This window comes from Hylobates moloch, unplaced genomic scaffold (assembly GCF_009828535.3).
Source record: "Hylobates moloch isolate HMO894 unplaced genomic scaffold, HMol_V3 SCAFFOLD_1, whole genome shotgun sequence".
Taxonomy (NCBI): domain Eukaryota; kingdom Metazoa; phylum Chordata; class Mammalia; order Primates; family Hylobatidae; genus Hylobates; species Hylobates moloch.
The window spans coordinates 223,522,508-223,549,608 of record NW_026652276.1 but is presented as its reverse complement, the minus strand read 5'-3'; the positions used below and the strand labels follow the sequence as shown (position 1 = coordinate 223,549,608).

At 43.1% G+C, this 27,101-nt stretch overlaps 5 gene segments (V, D, J or C); all 5 read right to left on the bottom strand.

Moving 5' to 3' along the window:
* Positions 1–3,130: 3,130 nt before the first annotated feature.
* On the bottom strand, positions 3,131–3,662 carry LOC116812507 (T cell receptor beta variable 10-1-like). The segment is given in 2 exon segments: positions 3,131–3,477; positions 3,585–3,662. Coding segments are annotated over 2 exon segments (396 nt in total).
* Positions 3,663–11,215: 7,553 nt separating this feature from the next.
* Positions 11,216–11,780, bottom strand: LOC116812500 (T cell receptor beta variable 9-like). The segment is given in 2 exon segments: positions 11,216–11,571; positions 11,705–11,780. Coding segments are annotated over 2 exon segments (405 nt in total).
* A 2,161-nt stretch (positions 11,781–13,941) lies between these two features.
* Positions 13,942–14,796, bottom strand: LOC116812496 (probable non-functional T cell receptor beta variable 5-3). The segment is given in 3 exon segments: positions 13,942–14,268; positions 14,385–14,623; positions 14,748–14,796. Coding segments are annotated over 3 exon segments (309 nt in total).
* Positions 14,797–16,877: 2,081 nt separating this feature from the next.
* LOC116812490 (T cell receptor beta variable 6-4-like) lies at positions 16,878–23,128 on the bottom strand. The segment is given in 3 exon segments: positions 16,878–17,072; positions 22,675–22,973; positions 23,065–23,128. Coding segments are annotated over 3 exon segments (543 nt in total).
* Positions 18,707–19,714, bottom strand: LOC116814451 (probable non-functional T cell receptor beta variable 7-3). The segment is given in 2 exon segments: positions 18,707–19,458; positions 19,636–19,714. Coding segments are annotated over 2 exon segments (357 nt in total).
* Positions 23,129–27,101: the final 3,973 nt, after the last annotated feature.

Below are 27,101 nucleotides of genomic sequence, written 5' to 3'. Positions count from 1 at the left end.
AGGTTGTCAGACCTCTTTAGTTACTTTTCAATGATAGATCTCCTCCACCCACTTATTGTATTTTCTGTTTTTCATGACCATAGATTTTTGAAGTGTCCTGGTCAGCTTACTTGTAAAACAGCTCACAATAAAAATTTTCATATTATTAGAGTTTAATTACTTGGCAAATATACACCATAGATGACGTCTATTTCCCATTGCATCCAGTCAATCACAAGAACATGGAATGTCATTTTTATGCATTTTGGCAATGCTAAATTTGAGATGACTGATCCAAGATCTCTCCATTGTGAATGTGCCCTTTACCCTTTGTAATTAAGTAATAATCTGTGTATTGATGCTTTGAAACAAGGTACATACGCTGTTAGGCCCCAAAAACATATATAAGGAAATAATGGTTGAAAATTTCCCAAATCTGGGGAAAGACAGCAACATCCAGGTGCAGGAAGCTTGGAGGCTGCCAATCAAATTCAACCCAAAGAGGAGTTCACCAAGACACAATATAATCAAATTACCAAAAACCAAAGACAAAGAAAGAATACTAAAAGCAGCATGCAGTGAGAAACATATCACATTTAAGGGAGCCCCAGTACAGCCTTCAGCAGATTTCTCATCAGAAACCCAACAGGCCAGGAGAGAATAGAACAGTATAACTCAAAGTATTGAAGGAAACAAAAACCGTTAGTTTAGGCATCTACTGATGGAATTTGTCTATAATTATGTAGATGGTTGCATTGATTTTCTAATTAGATATATCAACTAACATTCTTCTGTAATGAAGAGATTCTTATCTATCTGTTTTGATTATCATTATAGCCTCATAGATTTTTATAACCTGTTACAATTCAGTATCCTCATTATTCTTCTTTAATGCTTGCATTGACCCGGATTTGGCTAATGGAGCACCTTGAAATTGCTTCTGTGGATTTTGGACATGTCTTCTTGGTTCTGACCTTTTTCTTGATTTCTACCAAAAGATGTTCTAACACTTTTCCTTCCCTTGATGTGGAAGCAGCCTTTTATAAGGAATAACATTTGGAATAAAATAATGTACCTATTGTTACCTGGGAGCACAAACAAAAAGCAAATACAGCCATTCGTTAATTTACTTTGTATTGTTTTTTAGACCCTTCTCTAGAGAAAGTTAGGAAATATATAATCTTTAAATCGTTAAGTTCGTATTAATAACTCCAATTCAAATTAGCACCACAGATTTCTTCCTCATCTTCCCCTGTTTCTTATTTATATCTCTCTTCTCTTTGTGAAAAATCTAATTCCCAGAAATATCAATCAATTACTTATTTCTTTCTTCTACAGTATACCAAAAATGTCTCAGAAGTACTGCACTAAAAACAATAGCCACAATAAATCGCCCAAGAGAAGTTTAATCTCAATCTCAATTCCCTTTCGTATCATCACAGTACACCAGCTTAAATCTAAAGTCAATAGAGATGCTAAAAACTCAATCACATAAAAAAAATTACCTCCAAAGAAGGTGTGCAAATTGCCCATAGGCACAAGAAAAGACACTTAACATCTTCAGTCATTAGGGAAATGCAAATCAAAACCACAATGAGATATCATTCACACTTACTAGGATGGCTATAAAAATAGTAATCATCATCATCGTATTTTCGAAAAAGAAAAGGAAATAACAAGTCCTGGAAATGTTGTGAAGCCACTGGACATTGCTGGTGGAAATCTAAAATCGTGCAGCTGCAACAAAAACATATTTTGGTAGTTACTCAAAACGAGAAGCAGAATTACCAAAGGACCCAGAAGTTGCACTCCTAGGTATAGACCCAAAAGAATTGAAAACAAGGAATCAAACAGATATTTTCAGGCCAATCTTGACTGCACCATTGTTCTCAATATCTACAAGGTGGAAACCACCCAAACGTCAATTGACTAATGAATGAATAAACAAATGTGTTACATACATACAATGGAATATTATTGAGAATGAAAATGAATGAAGTTCTAATAAATGCTACAATGTGGATGCACCTGGAAAGCATTATGCTAAGTGAATCTTAGCCATGAGTACAACTCTATGCCATATACCAACACTCTAAACATGGGCGTACATTTAGAGACCCTCAACACGATGCCACAGAATACTTTTAAGAGCCGGGCTTGAAATGAGCTGACATCATTTTATCCCACTATTCAGAACCTGGTGACATGTTCCCAACCCTCCAACTGCAAGGGAGACCAGAAACCACGTAGGAGCTACAGGTATTCAGTGATGTTCTGAATGTTCTCTGTCACACTGATTTTTCATCATTTGTATGCATTCCTCATGCCTTTCCCAGGCTGTAGCTTTATTTTTTATGGTGTGTTTTGGCTTGAAACAATTTAATGCAACTAGCATTATGAATGTTGTTCTTTTGGCTTGTGGCTTTTTTTGTCTCCTCTAAAAAAGTCATCCCTCAAATGAATGCATAAAATACTTTTCTTAAATTTTTCTAGTAAACTTTCTTTTTTGCTTTTTACAACTAAGAGCAAGTGTGCCTGAAATACACTTTAAGAAATGAAGTAGAGATGTAGGACTAAGTTGGTGGTATGTATGCTCAGTGCAGAAGAAAGAATTTATATAAACAATCCCCAGGGTGGAAAACAACGAACACATATGAAGAAATAACTGCATGTAGGGGAGTGTGGCTGGAGCAGAGAGCCAGGAAAAACATGGTGCAAAATGATGATGAAGAGGTACGTAAATGCCTAATGATATAGGACCTCGTGGGTCTATTGCCCTTAGAAGAAAGGCCCCCCAGGAGCAGAGACCACATGGGCAAAGATTTATGATTGTGAGTTGAAAGGTAGTAGAGGGTAGGGGAAAGGGTAGATGGAAAATTCACCCAGCCCTTAGGGGAGAGAATAATGTGGTGGGTTTCAAATTGTCAAGGAAATTAGGAATCTCAACTAAAGACGCCTTTTCCATTTTACAAAAGGAAATAGGGAACTGCAGAAGCTAAGGGTGTTGGGATGACCTCCAGTTGGTCTGAGACTGGGGTAGGAATGGACCTCAACACCAAGGGTCATATGGCCCCTGCTGTATGGCCCCCAGGCTAGCCAGGGCTCTCTGACTCCTATGAAGGCTGGGACTTGGGAGCACAGGCAACCTCAATCATTCTAACTGCCCTTTATGTGCAGAGAGGAGGCAGCTGTGCAGCACTGTGGACTCACTGCTGGCACAGAAGTATACAGATGTCTGGGAGGAGGCAGCAGACTCCAGAGTGAGGGGGAAATCCTCTGTCTTTGATCTAGAGACACTGTAGCCACCTGAGACTTCTCCTTTGTCAGTGTCTGGAACACCAAGTGAGTAATGGATCAGCCTCAGCCCATGTCCCAGGTCTTGTCGATACCAGAACATATTGTTGTGGTTCCAAGTCTGGTGACACTTCAATGTCACCTGCCTTCCTGTCTCTGTGATCTGGTATCTTGGGCTCTGGGTGATTTCAGCATCCCTGTGTCCTGTAATAGAGAACAACAGATACTGATGCTGTCATCCCAATGCAATGCCCCTGCATTGAGGCCTTGGGAATTCCAGGGAAGGAGGCCCTCCTGTGACCAGCCCTCACCTGCCCACAGCAGACAAAGGGCCACATAGAAGAAGAGCCTGGTGCCCATTTCAGCTCCAGGGCAGGATCTTGTGTCTCCCAGCCCTGCTGTGGGCAAATTGAAGTTGGGCTGTCAGTGACTTGATGATGTCACTGTCCCTGCTAAATGCTTGAACTGCAGAGCTAACCTGCCACGCCCCTTCTCTTCCCCGCAGGAACAAATTATTTATAACAGAGTTGAATAATTTTTAGGTCTGCTTTGAAAGAAATCTAAAAAACTCGGCCAGGCGCGGTGGCTCACGCTTGTAATCCCAGCACTTTGGGAGGCCGAGGCGGGCGGATCACGAGGTCAGGAGATCGAGACCATGGTGAAACCCCGTCTCTACTAAAAATACAAAAAATTAGCCGGGCATGGTGGCGGGTGCCTGTAGTCCCAGCTACTCGGAGAGGCTGAGGCAGGAGAATGGCGTGAACCCGGGAGGTGGAGCTTGCAGTGAGCCGAGATTGCGCCACTGCACTCCAGCCTGGGGGACAGAGCGAGACTCCGTCTCAAAAAAAAAAAAAAAAAAAACTCCTGAGCTCTTTCCCTGATTTTAATAGGGGAATTTGTTCTTCTATGTATATTTTATTTCCATCATGAGAAATTCTTTATCTGAATACTATTTTCACTTTTATGAGTATTTCTGTAGGCTAAAGAACACTATCATAACAGTCCTGGTGACTTTTATGACTTCCTGCACAAAATTCAACTCCAAGTTGAATTATTTCCCTCTTCGTTTAACCTCTGGACACTTGTATGCCAGCCTACAGGGATACCCTCGGTTAAATGACATCCAGAAAGGTCTCCAAGTTCCAAGTTCCAGGTTCAAGGTCATGACCGTTTGAAGACTTGTTTCATGCTGTAGCACCTCATTACACCTGATGGGAGTGTCACCATCCAAGCTCAGGCTGCTGTGTATTCTCATGGGAATGTTTTCCCCCTTTGCTTCTGGTGAAGCTGCAAACACTGCACCATCTAAGTCCCCTGGGTGACTGTACTTCCTGTGAAGAAAACAGTAGGCTCATTAGGAATGTGGATGAAATGTTCACCAAGAACTACACCTACCTGGAGTCTCTAGGGTCACAGGAAAATGCTCTATTCCCATCCAGAAGATCTTATATTCACCAAATGGGAGAAGGTTGATGGATTTGTAAACGTGCTATGGTGCAAAACTCACATCTAGTCCATAGCACTGCAATAGTTATTTCAGATACAATAGGCTATCTATTGCACGTCTTGATGCAACCTGGATGGGTAATTCCCACAATCATGCTCCACTGAGAGAGGACACAGAATCAGAAGTGGATACAGGGAGGAGGCCCATGAGCACCCCCACAGGAGGCCGTGGCTGGGGCCCGACAAGCCCAGGAAGGACTTTCCCATCTATGCCCAGAACTCACCTGATCCTGGGAGACCAAGAGCCACACGGCAAAGGAGCCAATCCTCATGGTTGGGCCAGGGCAGGAAAAAAAAAACTTTTCAGATCAGGACCTTCATTTTGCAACGCAAGGCACGTAGAATTCCAGAGCTCTAAGGATCGTTCCCTAAATCAGGTATCATTTACCAAGAACGTTGATATTCTCAACCACACTCTAACTTCTCTTGGGAGATAAGCACCTACCAGGAATATATCCTTCTACTTTTAAATTAATTTATTATTAAGTATAATAAATTATAACAATTATGTGTTAAAATTGTCCACCTCAACTTGAAGCTTTGTCTGTTTTTTGCACTGGTGTTTCTCAAGTACCTGGACAGTACCTGTGTAGTTGCCGTGAAGCCAATGAAGAATAACCTCAAGCCCTCTCACTTGCACAGGGTCTTTTCAACCCTTTGCTATTTTGCATTCTCTTTTGCAAAGAGCTACCTAAAATGTATCAGCTTTGTGCACCACAAAACTTGAATCTAATCTTCACCTATAATTCATTAAATGTTTATTGAATGAATGAAGAAAGGAATGAATGATTATCTGAGTCCAGGCAGATTCTACGTCTGTAAACAGAATCCAAGTTTATTCAGTTCAAAATAGGTTTGAAGTTTTAAGGGAGCAGAGAGCCATCCTGAGAATGCTGGGAATTCCAGAAGAATCCAAATGGATTTGGAAAAGATTAGTTTATATACATCATCATAAGACTTTTTAACTGAGTGGGTAGCAGTATGAATAAAAGATAAACAGTTGTCTCCTTCAAAAGGTAGGGTCTTTTGATGGTCGCTTCATTCCATCACTGCCACAGTTTAGTCTGTCTCTGAAGACAAAGTCTGTGAGGATCGGGAGACTTGGGTGCATGTAGCTTATTTGGGAAATGATTCCAGGAAGAAGTAAGAGATCAAGGAAAACAACATAGGGAAGGGAGAAACCAGGATAAAGGTGCAATATTCTATTTGTGCTGGGGCAACAGGAGATGGAATCCATCAAGACCTCCAAGAGCATAGGGTGCTCTCTGGAGTATCTGCATGAATGGGCAGGTTGGAGCTTTTGTCCCCCTGTCCTGTTCCACCAGGGGCATCAGGACCTCTGGCTGCCTTTGAGTACAGCCCAAGTGGATTCAGATGATATCAGAGAAGGCCCCAGAGCAGGAAGCAGCAGCATTGCAAGCAGGCACTGCGGAAGGGCACTGTCAGCAAGAGGCGAATGGGAACTGGCACCATCCACAGCAGCGAGGCTGAAATCAGAGGTGGGTGGAGAGGATGTCATCGAAGCCGCTAGAGGCTCCTCTGTGGTCTCCTTTCCAATATAGCTGTGCCTTCTTCTATCAGCTCTCTTGTGTGATGGACAATTGCAGTGAAGCCGTATCTTTCTAGGAGCACCACACCTTCATGCACATCAGACTCAGTTATTAAGCAGGAAGTTCATAAGGGGTAACATTTTCATATTTCCTTAAACGGCAACTCTTTAGTTAATTTTACATAATGAACTATCAGACTACTATATTTGCATTTTAGATGACTTTGTGTCTGAAACGTGGTTGAATCAGGCAAAAGTAATCTGTGCTTGCCTTTGTCACCAGAATTTCAGAGAGTAAATAACTGTGCTAGATTGGAGATTTATCAGAGAATTTATAGGGACTTAAGATTTCTTGAACCTACACTTTCTATCACTCTAATTTTTAGAGTTACCTCTCTCAAATCTCTGCAAGACTGGCCAACATGGTGAAACCCTGTCTCTACTAAAAATACAAACATTAGCTGGGCTTGGTGGTGTGTGCCTTTAGTCCCAGCTACTTGGGAGGCTAAGGCAGGAGAATTGCTTGAACCCAGGAGGCGGAGGTTGCAGTGAGCTGAGATCGCGCCACTGAACTCCAGCCTGGCGACAGAGCGAGACTCTATCTCAAAAAAAAAAAAAAAAAAAATCTCTGCAAATTGAATTCAGTTTACAAATGAGAACACTCGGCCAAATATATTTCAGGTCACCACCCCAAGGGGTCAGAATATGAACTGCCGAGGTCTCCTTGTCTCTTTGATGAATGAGGACTATAATCTGCATTTATAGATATTTTTAACTCCCTTTCTTCACTATTCCTGTTGGTCTCAGTCTATTCCTTTGTGAGATATTTATCTTTCTTGGACTGCTTTAAAAATTGTGTCTTCATCATTCATATTCTTCTATTTTAACACTGAGGTAACTATTTAACCTGGGATTTATTTGAATTCTTGAAACTCAGGTTTTAGGTCTTTAGTTGTCTCTGGAAATTTCTCAGCTAGCATCACACACAAAATCGCCTCATATCGTTCTCCTTATTTTCTTTCTCTGACACTTCAATGACATATAAGAATAAAGGGGAAATTCTTACGAAATGTTACATATATTCGAATATAAATGAAACCTGCATTGTTTCTTCTCTGTTGCTTCCTTTCTGTTTCATATTATACACTTAATTTTTGGTGGTGTTCTGGGTAACTTCTTCAGATTTGTCTTTGAAATCAATAATAATCTCTTCAATGAGCATCTAATCTGCTCTTCAATTTATCTGCTTTCTTTCAGTCATTTTAGGGATCACTTCTAGACATCCCATTTAATGCTTTTAAAAAAGTTATTAATGGTTTCTGAGAGTCTCTTTTTTCTTGTTCAGGTTTCAATTCTCTTTTGTATGCATTTAACTATAGCTCTTCAAACTTTCATATGTCATGATGCTAAAATTTAAAACTTCAGGCTGCCTATTGCGAGTATTTATGAATTCTGCTAACTTTTCCTCATGGTTTTTTTGTTTTAATATTCTTCATAGTGGCAGTATATTTGTCTGACATTCATCTCTGGGGTTTTGGAGAGGCTATAGCACAGCCTCAACAGCCCACACCTTCCACAAGTGTCTCTAGTCTCACCCCCAAATGCATGAGTCAAGAACTGTCTACTACACTCTGGGCTGCTAAGCACACCATGGATTATGTTCCTCATATCATAATCTTTTCTCAGGACAACCCCAATGTAGGCTCCAGAAGAGAGTTCTGATTTTCTAATTCTTTTTCATTTGACTATCTCCACAAATTAGAGCCCCTGAGCCCTTGAAGTTTTATATAATGAAACTTCCTAAATCTGCAAATATTATCTCTTCTTTCCTTTTTGTCCTACCCAAATCTTCAGGCACTAGCCTATATATGCAAATTATATTTGTAGACTTTATACTTATTCAAGTTAACGAACATACCATATTTTAATCTAAAAATTCCCAGACCAGCTGACACACTGACTTCCATAAAGAGTGGTCCTAGGCTTGTTCAACAAGTGAATGCTCGTTTATAAACCCCCGCAGACCATCTCAGTCATAGAGATACTCTTCAACTCTTAACTATTCTGGACTCTGGGTAACTAGGAACTAAAATGTGAAAAAGAAAGTCCTAGTAAAGAGATTTGTTTTACCATGAGTTGTTTTAAGACTGTAATGGAGTGATATCCTCAGTTTACTACTTAGTTCCAACTCATTAAAAATAAAATAAATATACTTTACATTGAAACCATACGCTCTTCATTCTCCACTTAATGGGATTAAGAGGTCAAATTAATCATAAATTAAATCTGCCTAGATATCTAGATAGACCTGGTAGTCAGAGGACAAAACTCTTTTTTTTTTTTTTAGAGATGTAGTCTTGCTCTGTCACCCAGGCTGGAGTGCAGTGACGAGATCTCAGCTCACAGCAACCTCTGCCTCCTGGGTTTAAGTAATTCTCCTGCCTCAGCTTCCCACAGGTATGTGCCACCATGAGCAGCTAATTTTTGTAATTTTCTGTTTTTTTGGAAGAAACAGCGTTTCACAATATGTTGGCCAGGTTGGTCTGGAACTCCTGACCTCAGGTAACCTGCCCAATAAGTGTGTCTTACTGGGAACTGAGTGAAGTCAGGAGAAGGATTTTCTTAGGAAATTTTCTTTCAGTCTTCTCGGACATATTTGGGCACTTTTACCCTGTCTGGTTTTTCCTGTTTAGGGCCAGGTCTGCACAGGGAAGAAGGCATCTCTACAGCACTGTGTTCTTACCCTTATCAGAGAAATGCAGAGCTAGTCCCTCAGCTCTGAGCACTTCACTTTGAGTTTGTCATGAGATTACTGAGCTAGGGGTCACCTATGAATCCATGAAGCACATTTCTCCTACTGTGGAGCCCAAAGGGAGACCAGAGCACTTGTTTGGGGTTTAACAGAACTGGGCCCTGGAAGGGAGCTAGAGGTGAGCTTCCTTCCCACTGCCTCCGTGGGTTGCCGCACTTTGACCAGGGGCCCTGATACCCATGCAACTGCAGCAGGGCGGAAGTTCAGGAAGGAGATGGGAGCAGGAGGCAGAGCCCTGGGTCTGAGTGGAGGGAGACTGCAGGCACAGGTTAAAAGAAAAGCCAGTAGCTGGGGCCTGGGAAATCTAGGACAGAGACACCTAAGTTGTGTCCACATTCACCTGGGCAGCAGTGGTGCCCCCAAAAGTGGAGCCTGGGGACCACGGTAGTTTGAAACAGGTATGTGACCAGATGCCTCAACCTGGGAGAATCCATCCTGTGCCGGGTTGTGTTAATTCAACTTAGCCAGGACAAGAAGTTATATAAGAATGCCTTTATCTTTATGATTCTGGGTTACAGTTGGTCAACGAGCTATTTGTGTGAACTTTGGAAAATAGAAGTAAAACTGTCACCACTATACTTGGTAGGACATTAGGCTAAATGAGATAAGCGAATCACAAAAAGACAAAAATCTGCATAATGTCATTTACATGAGTTATCTAAAATAGTCCAACTCATGGAAGCAAAGACTAGAATGGTAGTGGCCAGGGTCTGGGGAATGGGGTAAATGGGGAGTCGCTGCCAATGGGTATAAAATTTCAATCATGCAAGATGAATAAGATCTAGAGATCTGCTGAACAACATTATGATTATATCATGATTATAAAACCGTATTGTGCACTTATAAGTCTATAAAAAGGGTAGCTCTCATGTTAAATATTGTTACTGAAAACTTTAAAAAATCTGGCAAAAGGGTGTAGGTAGCCAAAGAGAGAAACAGAAGAAAGAGGAAATTCGTATAAATCAGAAACTGAGTAAACTAATTAGAATATACCAAAAATTGCAGACCTTGAAACCCTCAAATGCAAGAAACACCCTTTTCTTCATTTTTTAAAAGTTTCCCCTTTTTCCAATTATCTTTTTTTCATTGTATATTTCATGTGATATAATCCCTTTTACAAAGTAGGATGCCTGAAAAGATTTATTGGTAAAGAATAAAAAATGCGCCTGGCCCTATGGCTCACGCCTGTAGTCCCAGCACATTGGGAGGCCAAGGCAGGCGGATCACCTGAGATTGGGAGTTTGAGACCAGCCTGGCCAACATGGAGAAACCCCATCTCTACTAAAAACACAAAACTGGCCAGGTGTGGTGGAGGCCGCCTGGGAGGCTGAGGCAGGAGAATCGCTTGAACTCAGGAGGCGGAGGTTGCAGTGAGCCGAGATAGCACCACTATACTCCAGCCTGGGCAACAAGAGTGAAACTCTGCCTCAAAAAAAAAAAAAAAAAGAATAAAAAATATTAACTAATGAATAACAATTTTTCATGTCCTTTCCCTGATGGCAGATTGCATCCGGCACAGGAAGACCACACGCCCCATAAAAAACATTTCCTGCTGTTTGTTTTGTACCTAGGAAAGCTCCCTCCTCATACAGTCTCCGTAAAAGAGATGACCTGGCCTTGCCCATAGGAGGGCTACAGAGCAGAAAAGCACCTTTCTTTTCTTTCTTCTTTTTTCTTTAATCACAATAAAGAGTAAATGGATATGTTTTGCCTGGAAATCATGTGTCCATTGCACTTGTCAGGGAAGAAGTTACCATGATCACAGTTTCATGCATGACCTTAGCATCCTGCTCTTGGGGACACGAAAAGGGGACACCAGGTAAAAGGACAGATCTCCGGAGTGAGGAGGGACAGTGCAGAGGTGTTGAAAAAACAGACTTCAGCTAGCTATTAAATATGAGCCCCAGGACATCTGCTGTCCCTCAGATACATGAACAGGTAAAATAATACTTCGCTTACACGGTTTCAGTGAGCATTAAACCAGATCACATACAGAAGCACCAGAGAGTGCCTGGGAAAGGCCTGTCCACTCTCCAGGGCCTGAGCCCCTCTGGCTGGCAGCCCTCCCCTCACCGTCACTTCCTGAGTGGGGCAGGAATGTTATTGCACAGAAGGCTGATGCTCAAGCAGGGCTGTGCTATGCTGCTGGCACAGAAATACAAAGCCGAATCCCCCAGCTCCAGAGAGCTCAGGTTTAGCTCAGAGTGCAAGTCAGGGAACTGTTGTGCTGAGAATCGTTCAAGAATGTTTCCTCTTTCTCTCTCTTCCCCATTATAATACTGAATGAGGAACTGGAGGCCCTGGTCCAAGCTCTGTTGGTACCAGTACACAGAGAGGTCTCCAGACCTAGGGGAGCATCTCAGCGTCACTCGTTGTCCAGTTGCTGTGATCAGGTGCTTTGGGGTTTGTGTGACTCCAGAATCCACTGGGCCTGTGTGTCAGAAGACAAAAGTTAAGCATAAGGCACAGAAGAAAGCCTCCTGCTGAAGCCATCATCGGCCTGCATGCACTTCAGGGACAGGAAATGAAGATCGGAGACTTTCAAGCTGTGCCCCAGGACTCACCTGCTCCCAGGAGACAAAAGGCCACACAGCAGAGGAGCCTGAAGTCCATGGCAGGATCTCCTAGCTTGGGGCTGGTGTCTCTGTAGTAAGCATTCTGCAGTTCCCAAGCTCCCTTCTTCCTGATAGGAGCATTGGCCTGTGATGTCACCGCACTGACATACTTTCCCCTGCAGGCCACTCCAGCCCACTGTACTCTTTGGCAGGCCTCAGGTTCTGCTACTCCGTGTACTATTCCTGCCTTGCACAGGCCAGAAGCTAAAGGTGAGGAGGACTGAACACAGTCCCAACATACCCACATCACACCTTACTTTCCTCTGCCCCCCCGTCCCTGCCCTGACACTGATTCCCCAGCCCTTGCCACCCCAGCCCCTTCACCCTCCACTGCTCGTGCAGCAGCAGAGACACTCCCTCCTTGATGCAAACTGAGGCCTCTGGCACCCCAATTCTTCCAAGGCAATGAGAGTTTGTGCTTAACTCTACAAGTCCAGGCCCCACTCACGGAATTCCATCCACCCCGCTGATGCCAGCAGGAAGCCAGGCATCCCCTTCAGGCCTCCTCTCTTGGCCACTCTCCCAACCCTCCACTGAGTTCTCTGCAGCATTGTGGAGCCACAGCGCCTCCAAGTGGCCAACAGTCTACAGTCTCATGGATTCCTACCTTCTGGCGTGATATGCTCAAATTGTCCAAATCAGAAACAGAGATGCCCCTACTCCTGCCACCTCAACCCTCTTACACACCCCCTCCATGCTTTCCCAGAAGAGGCAATTTAGGGTTGATTTTCAAATCCACCCTTCGCCAATGGAGTCAAAGGACACATGAACCGACATTTTGATTACAAAATAAACAATTGTTACATAATTGCAAATAATATGTTAAGATGGTAGAGACCAGCCAGAATTATAAAGGCCGTATGATTAAACAGTGTGATGATATCAAGGAGACCCAGCCTGGAAACCCTGTATTCCACAGCTAATCCGGGTTAATTACACCCATATGTTTTCATTTGTTGTACTTAGATTCGTTATTACTAAATTTTAGATAGTGCATTTTACAAAGGGTTTCTAGATTTTAAAAATTTACTTCTAAATTATAAAAATTCTGAAATGAATAACACTGCCAGCTGTAGTTCAAACAGATTCAGTTGGTTCTCACATTTGCTATCACTACGCAGAAGTGACTTTGATGTCTAAACAGGAAATAGTTAGTGGTTAATAATATCCCTCACATTAATAAAAGTAATAATATTCCAGAACTCTATATAAGCAGGAATTAACATACATTTCACAACATCGAACAATATTCATTACATATTTAATTAATACTTGGCTTTTCCTATGAAAATAATAAAGATGGTGGTATAGTACAATGCTGGGTAATGTCATGGTAAGAAGTGAAGAGGAAAGGAGGTGTTGAGCCCATCCTTGACCGATAAGCAGGGTCTGGCTGTTTCTTGGGAGACAGAAGGTCCTTCCAGGCCATGGGAATACTGAGCACAAATGCAGAGAATGTAAATGCTGCACAGTTTTAGGAAATATTCAAAGAAGCGTTTGATCACAGAAGGAAATGGATCTGGGCGGTGAGTGTCAGAAAGAGATACAAGGGAAGCAGAATGTGTCTTTGGGGAAATGGGAGAGCCTTTATCTGTTTACCATCAGCAGTAAAATGAATTCGTCTGTTTTGAGAATTGAGATCTAAGTCCAGAAGGAAGACATTGGAACCAGCTCCAGGGCCCTCCCACGGGGCAACTGGCTACGTGGTGATGACCATCCTAGACGGGCTTCGGGGTGATGCCAGTTGCTACAAGGCCTTGCTGCATATTTTCTAGCAATTGAAAACTTTGACAGATTATGTTGCAGAGAACACAATTTTTTATCATCTGGTAGCTCTACTTCTATTTTTTTAATAATCTTTCTTTTTTTTTTTTTTTTTTGAGACGGAGTCCCGCTCTGTCGCCCAGGCTGGAGTGCAGTGGCGCAATCTCGGCTCACTGCAAGCTCCGCCTCCCGGGTTCACGCCATTCTCCTGCCTCAGCCTCTCCGAGTAGCTGGGACTACAGGCGCCCGTCACCACGCCCGGCTAATTTTTTGTATTTTTAGTAGAGACGGGGTTTCACCGTGATCTCCATCTCCTGACCTCGTGATCCGCCCGCCTCGGCCTCCCAAAGTGCTGGGATTACAAGCGTGAGCCACCGCACCCAGCCTTTTTTTTTAATAATCTTTAATCATGTTCTCTCTCCTCAAATTTCTCCAAACCAAATATCAATTTCTTCTCCCTTAATTATATAAAGCAAACCCTTGAGATTTTACCTTCTATACTACACATCTGTCGAACAATCCTGACACCAAAATGAATTTCTTTTTCTAAAAAGGAGAGTGCCAGCTACTCTATCACTATAGTGTACAGCATCCGACAAAGAAAGTGATTTTGCCGTGAACCTCCTGAGGCAGCACCATCCTCTGAGCAGATCCTCCTGGCCTTGTTTCCGCCAGTCTTGTTCAGAGTCCTGAAATTGTTTTTCTTTCCCCCTGAAGGCCCCAGGTTCTCACAGCTGTCTGGTCTGAGACTGCCACACACGGAAGCAGAGAGATTAGTGCACAGAGTTCCAGTGACTCTGCAGGGCTGTGCCAAGCTGCTGGCACAGAGATACAGGGCCGAGTCCCCCAGCTCCAAGGCACTCACATTCATCTCGGAGTGATAGTCACGGAACTGGCGACCTGAGAATCGATTAGGGAAGTTTCCTTCTGATCTCCTTAACTCATTAACATATTCGAAGATAAACTGGGGCCCCTGACCCAGGACCTGTTGGTACCAGGACACACTGGTGTGCCCAGAGATAGAAGAGCATCTCAGAGTCACTTGCTGTCCTCTCGTTTCGATCAGGTGCGTGGGACTTTGGGTGACGCCAGCCTCCACTGGGCCTGTGGGAAAAGCAGATGGAGGATGAGCTCAGGAGACAGCCTGGAGGTCCTCCCCAATGTAAAGTGGAGGACACAGGGGTGGGAAAGCTGAGAATGGGGCTGCTGTCCTCTGCACAGGACTCACCTGCTCCCAGGAGACAAAGCAGCACCCAGCAGAGGAGCCCGGGGCCCATGGCACAGTGGGGCAGGCAGCACTGCATCTGATTCAGGGCCTGGTTCTCCTGGGGAAGAGCTGAGTGAGTTCTGGTCCTCGATTTTCCTGATGGGAGGGGTATCCTGTGATGTCACTGTCCTGTGTCCTCCCCCTAAAGGCATCCTGAGGTCCAGTGCTCCCTACAACCTGAACTCCCTCCCTGTCTTACCGAGCAGAAGGGTTGGGTGAAGGCAGAAGCTTCTGTGATGAGACAGTTGTTCCTCTGCCTATGCTGCTCCAGCTCCCAGGCTGCCCCACTGCCCTCTCACCCTCCTCCCACCTAGTGCTGCGGTGCTCCATGCTGGAGCTCACACACATGCCCATCAGCGGAGGGTGAGGAGCCTGTGATTAAACCTTCCTGTTCCAGCCCTCCCTGGCTGTCCTAAGGTCGTCTCTCTGACCCCAGATTCAACCAAATTTTCTAGTTCTATTTTTTTTGTCCACAGAAAATATTTCCAGCCCCTCCCTTGAGTGGCCAGTGGTGCAAAGTCCCCAAGATTTAGTCTATCTGATCAGATCCGAAGCAGACCTGGGTTGTCTATAAATTATTAAGAGTACAGATTCCCCAGAAATAATACTAGGTCTTCATCAGCTCACAGCATAGACCTAGCCAGCCAGTTAGGATTCAGCACCCTCAAGGCCATCTTATGCGTAGTGATCTGGGTAATTTATGTTAATTTCTCCAGATCCACCCTGCCTTCAGAGGCTGACCCCAGTGTATTACATTAACTGGCTCCCTTCTTCTCTAACTCCAGAGTGAATTTGGCTAATGGGAGACAATGGCAGGAGAGTAGAGGGAGGTAGGGTCACTACTTGTTCTGATTTATCTATGCCCTGGCTCTCCTCTTGCTTCATTATTCTATATTGCTTACTTTTCCCTACCAAAGGCCACAGCACCTTATAGGCAGCTAGGCAGCCTTGCCTTAAAGCTACAGTACCAGATGCTTTGGGATCCACATCCCCTCCTACTTATTTCAGGCCAATGTGAATAAGAGCCACAGATTCTGCTATTCCTAGGCTACTTCTGCGTCTCTTACTGGGTTCCCTTAACCCTGCCACACCTTTGCAAATACTCCTTTTGTCCCTCCTTGATATCTCCAGGACCACAACTAATAGACACAGCAATGGAAAAGCAAGTCCTGGTATTTTATTTTGCCGTAAGAGTCAACACAATTTCTAACATTCTGCCATTAGAAGTAATACAATTTCTAACATCCTGCAATGAGCATTGCTAAAAGAGTCAGGAGAACCATGAGAAATATGCATATGAAAATAAACCATGTGACACAGGACATAGAATCCAAAGAGATTCCAGCAGAGAATCAAGGTGTACGCTCACCTATTCTGACCTATCCCCATAAAAGATGAGAGTCATATACAAATAGATGTTTGTATTCTGTACAGTCCAATTTAGAAATGCATTACATAAAATAAGACAGGAACACACTCATGACCACATAAAATATGGAGAATGTGAGACGTGCTTCTTGCTGAGATACACAACAATCAAATTTAGTATCGAAATGAGCTGGACTGATAAGAGGCTAAGACACAGCTGAGGATCAATGGCTGAAAGAATGCTATAGACAAAGAAAAAAATGCTCACTCGCTGTTGAAGTCATACCAAGAACCATGAACTGTCTTCAGTCTCATATATTAGCCTTTCATTTTGACTTTCAGCAGACTGGCCAATTGGTGAATTCATTTTTTTGCCAAGCAAGCAACCTGCTCCCTTTTGCACCGGGATATGCGCCTCTCCCTGTAGGTGCTAAAGAGGACTACAGGCTAGAGGAAAATAAAATGTGTGTTCTATATTATTTTATATTTTACAAGAAAAACAAGTTAAGGAACTCATGGATTCTAATCCAAGCCACAGTGATGGTAAGAATTAAATTCCTTCCTTCCTCTATCCTCAGAGGAGCTCAAACAGGTACTTATTAAGAGTCTTACAATCTCTTTTTGATAATTCCACTAGCTGATTATCTTCAGGTCTAATGGCAGAGTTTGTTGCATCTATTAACATTCCCCCTAAGTGGATTGTTCTCTTGTGTGTTTATAACTTTATGACAAAAAAATCGGATTTTCTGGTCCTCCACAGAACACGTGCTTGGTATCCAAAGGAACCAAAGCCAAGGCGATGTTACGCCTGCTACTTGAGAATCCCAGATCACTCAAGCAGGCTAAAGCTCCCCAGCTGCTTTCTGCTTTTTTCTTCTCCCCTGAAAAGAAAGTGAAATATGAATTTCTTGTTGGAAGCTACCGTTCCTTTGCACAGTTACCAGAATATTCCAAATTGAGCAAAATAACATTTTGTTGTTTGCACTTACACATCCGCACTGCAGTGATAGACCCAGCTGACTCTAAGTTTTATGCTGCAGGAGCACACATAGAATGAGATCCCATTGCTGGGAAGCCTGGGAAGAGCTTCAGAAAGGGCAGCTTTTTCGTCTGGTTGAGACAAGGGCTTCCGTAAGGAGTGCCCACCTCCAGCCTGTGACTGCCCTTTTTGTGCAGAGAGCAGCTGGCTGTGCAGGGCTGTGGATGCGCTGCCACAGAGGTACAGATAGTTCTGGCTGGTGCTGGTGGAGGCCAGGGTTGGGGGAAATGCTCAAGCTTGTTTCAAGAGACACTGTACCCCTCTGTGACATCAACTTTGGTCCTGCTGTGACCACTACCTGAATAGTGGATCAGCTTCAGCCCCTGTCTTGGGTCTTGTTGATATCAGAACACTGTTCCTAACCTGAGCACATTCCAGGAGCTTCTCTTTTTCTTCTGTATAATGTGGTATCTTGGCGTCTGGGTGATCCCAGCATCAACAGAGCCTGCTGGAGACGCAGACAGAAAGTGAAGACAAGACTTAAGAAATAGGGGGACTCTGCAGAGGAAAGGGGAAAAAAGGCTTGGAGCCCAGACATTGCAAACCCATGACAGGGTTTTGCAGCTGTTTCCAGAATTTATCTGCTCCCAGGAGAAAAAGGGTCGCACAGAAGAGTTTGGAGTTCACGGTAGGGTCAGAGTGAGGAGGGGCTGTCCCAGCTAAGTGCAGTGATCCTCAGGACTGTGAGCTGGGGCTCGGAGGCTGCTTTCTAGGGAATAGTCTGGTGGGCCTGTGGTGTCATCCTCCATGCCTATGGAGTCCAGCTGGTCCAGGGCGTTCTGACTGGTCTGAGGCAGGATCCACCTCCTCTCATGAAGGTTGTTGCCCGGCGACACCCACAGGGAAGATGGGGTACAGCAGAGATATACTGAGCTTAGGACACAGCCCACCCTAGCTTTCCCATGTTGCTTTGAGGCAGTTGCTCCTCTGTCTGCACCTGCGCTTGACACCAAGGCTGCCAGGCCTAAATTCTTCAACTGTGGATCTCATTAAAGATTAGAGGTATTTCCTGCATCTTGCATAGCTCTAGGTAGCCTAGCAATAACTGAAACTGCTGCAATATCTGCATAATATTGGATTCCAGCCCTAATTTTTCTTAACCTTTCCCTTCCTAGGCTGCTCTCCCAGGCTCTCCCCAGAGTCCCTTAGATCCCAGTGGACCACAGTGCCGTCTTGTGGCCAATAAGTGAAGTTTCTTCATTGCTTCTGCAATGGCCCAAGGGATGCTGGGAAGTGTCTGCAGAGTGAGCAGGGAGACTATTCCAGAAGTGTCATCCTGCAGGTTTTATGAGCAACTTCCCTAAACCCTGATTCCAACACTAGTTCTAACCCTGACTATTGCTTTACTCAAAGCTTAATATCCCACCCTCATTCTAAATAACTCATCACATAGCTGCAGTTAGAGTCTAATTAATATTTTCTCCCTTAGAACTATCATATAAAGGGAGCGTGATAGAATGGGAGGAATGGAAGAAAATTGGATTTACTCTAAAGTAGGAAGAACATACAGGAATTGAAGTGCATAGTTATTTCATTTCATTACCAAAGATGAAATACATGTCCCCCAAAATAACAATCAATGTTACCATTAACATAAAGATTAGCAAAAGATTGGGACAATAATGAGATTGCCTTTAAGATGGCATCAAATACATATTAATAAAAAGTAAAATTTGAATGTAAAAAGTAGGATCTCTTGTAGGCAACAAGTAATCTTGAAGGGAGCAGTATCCAATGTGGAAAATAAAGATGGATAATGAAGACCAGCAAAGGGCCTTCCACAGAAAATGATTAACGTGTACAACGCACATCCGCTGATCTGAGCAGCGGACATGCAAGCAGTGATTCTGGAAGAGGCAGTGGAGTGATGAGATGAGGATGCCCTGGTGCAAAACAGTATCATAAGGAAGCAAGGAGAGAGAGGAGGAGGTTTATGAGCAGGAAGGAGGCGATTGTGTCATGCTGTGGTTAAGCTGCTGGCACAGAGATACACGGCTGAGTCCCCCTGTTCTGTGCGCTGGATCTTCAGAGTAGAGATGGATCCCTCAGGCCTCACTGCAGAGAACCGATCATTGGGCAGCCTCGAGTCATCTGGTGCATCCTTGCCTTGGAAATAAATCAGAAACTCTGGGCCCTGCCCCAGGCTCTGTCGGTACCAGTAAAGGGCAGTATGACCTGAAATTGGATCACACCTGAGCTCTACATCCTTTCCCTTCTCTGTGACCTTGTTACTGGGGGTCTGGGAGACTCCAGCACCTGTATGATCTGTGGAGACACAAGTTGAGAACAGAATGAGGAAAACAGTTGTACTCATCACACACACACACACACACACACACACACACACACACACACACACACCACACACACACACACACACACACACACACACACACACACACACACACACACAATGAGACTGGTTGGTGTCTGAGGACTCACCTGCCCCCAGGAGGCACAGGGCTGCCCAGCAGAGGAGGCTGGTGCCCATGACAAAGTCAGGGCAGGATGGGAGCTTTACCCGATCAGTGTCACTGTGAGCAGGAGCAGAGGAGGAGGGACGTCCTTGTCCTGACACAGAACAGTACCCACAGTGACATCACTTCCTCTCTCAATCCCCACAACCTCAGGAACACAGGATTTCTATTAGAACACACTTGGATGACTGCTTTAGATATTTGTTAGCTCCTTTTAAACAACATCGGTGGATCGGTCTTCACTTTGTGCTCCAGAGCTGTCTGGAGCTGGAGGCTTCACGCTGCATCTCTGAGTTTATCTCCTCACCACACAGGCGCTCCTCTGTCTGCTGGGCATGTTCTCTAGGATGTGTCAACAGCGCCCCCAACACAAGGCACCAAGGGATGAGCTCATTGTCTTTCTTGCAAGTCAGGGTCCCCTATGCCATCCCCATTGATGCCCCAGCCTCCTCCATTCCCCCAGTCACACGTGCCCAACGGGGCTGCCCCAACACATGGGTTCCCTCACAAGCTGCACCTCATGCCTTTCTTCTGGGACCACTTCCCACCTTTGTTGACTATAATTCAGAAAAGAGACCTTATTGGAAAACTCATAGTCTTTTTTTTTTTATTTTTCCACTTGTAAATATATTTTCCTCCATCTCAGTGTTTAATGAATGAGGATTATAATTCTGACTAAATGGTTATTTCTGATCCTCTTTCTTGACTTTCATTGATCTTTTCAGTCTATTCCACTAGGAGAGATTTACCGTTTCATTTTGACTATTTTTAGAATCATCTATTTGTCACTTATGTTCCACAATCTCATTATAATATAAACATTTATCTTATTTCATATTCATTTGAATTCTTGAAATTGAGAGTTTAGGTCCTGAAACACCTCTGGAAAATTCTTGGCTAACGTCTCATCACAATCACTTATTCCCTCTACTTTCTTTTTCTGAAACTTCAATTGTCTATAAGAAAAATGGGAAATATATATTTTATATAATATATATATTTATATATAAAAATAAACATATATAATTAACAATTATATATTCGACTATGCTGGAAACCAACGTTAAGCTCTCTCTGAGGTTACATATTTAATTTTCGGTGCTGCATTCTATGTAACTTCTTCAGCTCTGTCCTTGACATCACTAATAATCTCTTAGAAGCATTTCATCTTTTTTTCATTTCCATTTGGTTTTCAGTGATAATCTTAATCATTTCTCTATTGAATTTGATTATTTTTAATGTTACCTTGATGGTTTCTGACAGTCTCTTTTTTCTTGTTCACATTTCAATTTCCTTTAAATATAGTTCTACAAACTTTCATATCTTTTAATGGTAAAAATTTCTTGTCTTCATACACTTCAATTGCTTATTGTTTCTGATCACTTGTCTTCATTGGTTCTTGTTTTAATAGTCTTAATAGTAGAAGCATATTTATCTGACATTAATCTGTGGCATTCAAGAGAGGCCTGCATTGAGAGTGAAGACCTTCAAGACTTCATAGTTTTTCCAGCTGTCTCCAGTCCTACCGCCAAATTCACGGGGCCAAGAATTGTCTGTTGCACTCTGGGTTCCTGAACACTCTCATGGTTTAGGTTCCTGGGGAACATGCTCTCAGGACAGCCACAATGTACCCTCTAGAACACAATTCTGATTTTCTCTTACTTTTACATGATACCTTCTCCACAAATTAGCAACTATGAGGCTGTTCCCATCCTGTTCTTCCAAGGGAAAATAATGTAAATATATTTTTAAAATCCTAAATCTACAAATGTCCCCTCTTCAGGGGTTTTTTTTGTTGTTGTTGTTCCTAACCCAAAACTTTAAGAAATAGCTTAGATATTAGAATTATATACAGAGAGTTTACCCTCATTCAGCTTGAAGAACGCATCATATTTTAAACTGGAAATTCCCAGACTGACAAACTGGCTTGCACGGCGCATGGTCCTATGCTTGTTCCACCAGTGAGTGCTCCTTGATGAGCTCATAGCAGAGCATCTCAGGCAAAGTTAACTCTAGACCTCTGCCAGGGTACAATGAATCTAGTGTGTTCCTGTTATTGGTTCATTCACCCACTCATCACTCACTCACGTCACTCACTCATCCATTCTTTGTGAAATGAATGAGGACTCCCTGCCTGCCAGGCACTGCTGGTGGTGAATGTAGCAAGCTCAGCCTTCAGCTTCATGGAGTTTAAAATTAAGCGGAGCACAAAAGGAATAAGACAAGTGTTGGAAAAATTGCAACTGTGCTGAACTTTACTAATAGGCACATGATTCTGTGAGCTTATGAGAGGGAAATTGAAATTTGACCTCAACTGAGAGTTGAGGGAGTGCTTCCAGTAGGAGGCGCTGATCATGCTGAGATCAAAAGTGCAGGTAGAAGCTGACCACTGCAGAAAGGAAGGCACTAGCCTAGGGCGGAGGAAATGGCCTTTGAGGTCTCTGTGATGGAAAGGAAGGAGGCACAGAAGAGGCAGCCTCATGGCTGCAGTAGAAAGGGGAGGGGAGGTGGTGCAGAGAGGCCCAGCAAAGCCTTCAGGGGTGACTGCTCAGATGGGAAAGACGGGCTACAGGTGAGACCACATGAGAGTGGGGACTGGAGGAAACCCTGGAGAGAGGAAGCAATGTGGTCCCCAGAGAGAGACAGGAGTCTAGACGGATTTGAAATACAAATCCTGTTCCATCCTGGGTACCTCGGACTCAGTATGATGAGTAGAAAAGTAAGAGCTGGGAAAGCCCTGGTCCCATCCCGAAAAGACAGCTTGGAGGAAAGACCAGACAGCAACAAAAGAGACGTCTGAGGCTCTGGGACCAGTCCAGGCCTGGCTGGGACTGCCTGCAGAGACACCTGGCACAGACTGAGGCTCACACTGCCCGGCACCCATTGGGCTTCCAAGATTCCCAGTGCTGAGAACTCTGCCAAGGACATGGTTGAGTCCGGGATCGGGGAGGAGGGCAGAGCCTCCCCTGCATTTATGTACAGAGAGGAGATGGCTGTGCAGCACTGTGGAGTCACTGCTGGCACAGAAGTACACAGATGTCCGAGAGGGTACAGCAGATGCCAGCGTGAGAGGGGAATCATCTGTGTTTGCTCTGGAGACACTATAACCATCAGGGACTTCTCCTTTGCCAGTGGTGCCCGCAGTGTTTGAGTAATGCATGAGCCTTAGCCCCCGTCCTAGATCTCGTCTATACCAGTACATGGCATCATGTCCCATATCCTGGGTACATCTCAGTGTCATGCTCCGTCCTACTGCCAGGATCTGAGATCTTGGGGCCTGGGTGATCCCAGCCATCACTGGACCTACAGAGAAGGAGAACAAAGCCAGTGCTGCAGTCTCAATGGGAAGGCTCTGGGTCTTGAAATCCACACAGGGGCCCTGCCCAGGGCTTACCTGCACACAGGAGAGAAAAGGCCACACAGCACAGGAGCCTGATGCTCATGGCAGGTGCTACAGGACAGAGAGGTCTTCCGGGTCTGTGTGTTGATGAAAGGGGAACAGGGCTCTCGAGGAAGTCACTCTGAGACCTCATTCTCTCTGTCTGGTCCCCGGAACCTTCTTGTCGAGAGAGGCCATGCCCCTTTCCCAGAGGGTCAAATCCAAAATAAATGCATCACTGAAGTTCGGATGGGAAGAATGCTTCCTGACATAAGCCTTTCAAGTTTTTCTTGACTTTTGTGCAGTTTGTAATTCAATATAAATTTTATTCCTGCAATGATATAATTCCTCATTAATATTCTGGTGTTAGTTATCTGTGGATTGCTGTAGTCTAGAATCTTAGGAAAAATCCTCACATCTCCCTGGTGTTCTTGATTCCTGTGTCCCAAATACTCCTTCAAGTATCCTTTTCTAATTTGCTTAATTGACCATAATCCTGTTAAAGTCCTGTGTCTATATTGGTTTTCTCTGTTATCAGGTTTCCAAATCCCTGGGGCAGGCTCATCAACATTGCAGGAGTCGTTTTGCTCTGTTTCTTGTCAATTCACTGACAGATGGGACTCCTGACAAGCCCAGCTGAGCACCTTCAGCTCCATCCAGGAGTCTTGCTTTCTGTGCCTGGGGTGAGACCACAGCAGGCAGAACCACCTTACGCTGCTGCCTGCCCTCTCTGTGTGGACGATGGTGGCCGCCCAGTGCTGCTGAAGACCTGTGAGCACGAAGGTGTCCTGATGAGTGAGGGACTTGGCGAGAGGGCGCAGACTTCAAGATAAGGAAGAATGCTCTCGTTTTATCTGAGGTGTCATGTCTCATAGGGAATATCCCTTCGTTCAGGATTCCTGCCATTAACTTAGTAATAAATGAAAAGGAGCTCAAAAACTGTATCTTCGGTGTACAGAGCCCTGCATTCAGAAGGACCCCACACTTGCTTTATCACTCTGCTGTCATGATTTTTAAATTCTTAATAGTGTTTGAACAAAGGACCTGCCAGTAAGTCATGTCACTGGTTGTAAATACATGATTTTTTTTCATATGCTGCTCACCTCCCCCTGTGCTTGTTTCCTTTCAGCACAATGCATGACCAAGGTCTGGTCATTCAGCATCTATGGGGCTTCACTTAGTAGTGAAGGACACAGAAATTAAAGTAACAGCTAAGGGCCACCTGGTGCTGAAAGTCACAGCTGGGATCCAGCAAGCCTATTAGTGGGTTTCATGTGCATGCCCAGGACGCCTGTGGTTCAAGAGACAGAAACACACAGCTCAGGATCCTGGTGCCCAGGACAGGGCCAGAACAGGAAGATGAATTCCAGCTGAAGGCTCAGGATTTATGAGTTAAACATTCATGTTAAGGCTAAAAGAACGTTTCTCCCAATGTAACATCATCTTTCAACGAAGTCACTATTACCACCGTTTGCTCGACCCCAACATTCTCAGTGTGTGAACACAAAACCAGCTGCATGTGTGTCCTATGGGAGCTCAAAATAATTTCCTTGGAGATAATTAACTTTTATCAGGATATCATTATTAAATAATTTGAGTGAATGAATGGAGAAGAAAAGAAATGAATGAAAATGAATAAATAAATGTTGTTGAATCAGCTTCTACCAGCTGAAAAGACCTTTTGAGGTTATTCCGGCATAACATCCATCTCCAGATAGAATTGCTCCTACCATGCATCAGTGTAGCTCTCATGGTTTCAACCCCTTCTAAAACCATAAAACCTCCCAGAAACTCTTCCCTGCCTTCATTATTTAGCTATGTATTCAAGAGGATTAATCAATAGGGGTTTTAAATTGACGTTAAAAATATTTGTGAACAAAACTACTCTCCAGTGATAGAAGTTACATCATTGGTTTTCTGCGACTAAGATAGGCATTGCAGAGATGTTTGAGGGAACTTTCTGGAGATATTCTACATTTTAATAGGGGTGGGGATATTTTACATTTTAATAGGGGTAGGGATTATAAGGGCATATACATATATATTGCTCAAAAATCACTGATCTGTTCATTTAAAATGTATAATGTTTACATTGCGTAATTTATATATCAATAACATTGATTTTTAAATGCCTCAAGAGGGATCCATACTGCATTCTTTAGCTAATTAGTTAATGTCATCAAATAAATCATCAGAGGAAACGTATATTTCCATTTCTGTGACTTCTGAATCCTCATCCTAAGATTTCTAGGTATCATATGTCCGTATCTGCCTTTGCACATTGGCATGGTGAAAGAGGCTGAGATTGTCAAAGGAAATCAAAATATTATGTTGGTACAAAAGTATTGCAGTTCTTGCCATTAAAAGTAACTAAAAGTAATGGCAAAAACCTCAATTAGTTTTGCACCAACCTAATATCTAGATTTCTGCTACATGCTAGATACTTTATTCTATTTAATTTTGTACACAGCCCTGCAGATGGACAGTAGCAGTCTCATTTCATAGATAAAGAAACAAACAAACAAAAAATAACAACAACAAAAAAAAACACAGAAAACAAACTAAGCCAAATCTGTCAAGAACTGGCCTCACGTCTTGAGGAGCTGGTGCTAGAATGGGAGTCGGGCTTGATGTCATGGCGCCCATTCATAGTTGTTTCCCGCCCCCCTCTCTCCAGGGTAAACTGATTTCTGTCTATGATGTTGTTAGAGCCAGCAGGTCTGAAAGGGACCTAGGGGATAACATTTGAATTTTTTTGAAGATAAGCATCATTTGTTATGAAATAGATTATAGTATATAGCTATAAAATACAGGGCTTTGATAGACCAGGGTTAGAGCCCCAGTACTGCATCCTTATTCCTACTTAATTTGGTCAAGTAATTTGAACTATGGGCCAGTTCCTCTGCCTGTAAAATGAGAACAGCGTTTGCATGTCAAGATGTTTTCGCAGAGTTGAATTTCTAATTAATTGAAATTTTCCTAATGAAGGCTTTCTATTTTGTGTATAATAAAATTATAATAAATGATTAGATTAATATTTTTTCTAAGTCTTCTCCATGAAGCAGAATTGAACTGTGAATGTGCATCAATATACTCAGTGCTTGCAGTTCTGCAAATGACTGCCATTCATGAGACAGACTGTTTCATAGAAGCAGTCAAATATGACACATTTTATACTTCAGACCTTAAACATGTTAGATGCATACAAAGAAGTATTTTAAACATTTAAAAGGAGGAAAATCCAGCCATATATGACAATGTGGATAAACCCGCAGGACATTACACTAAGTGAATAAGCCAGGCACAGAAAGGCAAATACCACATGATTCTGCTTATATGATGGAACCTAAATAATCAAAGTAATGGAAGCAAAGGTGAAGGTAATTTCCAAGGGCTGGGGATTGGAGTAAATGGAGAGTTGCTGTCAATGGTATACAATTTCAGTTAAGCAGGATGAATGAGATCTAGAGATTGCTGTACAACCTTTTGCCAGTAGATTACAATACTGTATTATACATACAAAAATCTGTTAAAAAGATACATTTCATATTACATATACCTACCACAATTAAATTAAATGTCCATCTAAAATGAGACTAGTTAGCCAAAGAAAGGGAAAAAAAGTAAATTTGTATAATTTAGAAATCAGTAAACTATTTTTAATAAAGAAAACAATTTAAAAAATAAATGCAAACCTTAACACTCTAAAAAGCAAGAAACATTTTTTCCACTTAATTTTTTTTCGTTTCAATTTTATGTCACAGAATACCTTATACAAAGAAGGATCCTCAAAAAGTTTATTGAATAAAAGAATAAGATTAATGAATGAATGAATAACAACTATTCATGCTCATTTTCCTCAAGGTATATTACATCAGTTACAGAAAGTCCACAGTGCAGAAAGTTTTATTTCTTTTTCTTTCCTACAATGAAAGATGAATGTCGATGTTTGACCTGGAATTTCCTTGGGCTTGTCAGGGAAGAGGTTTTAATGACCACATATGAGACATGACCTTCCCCTCCTCCTAACGGGGATCTGAAATGAGGAAGCC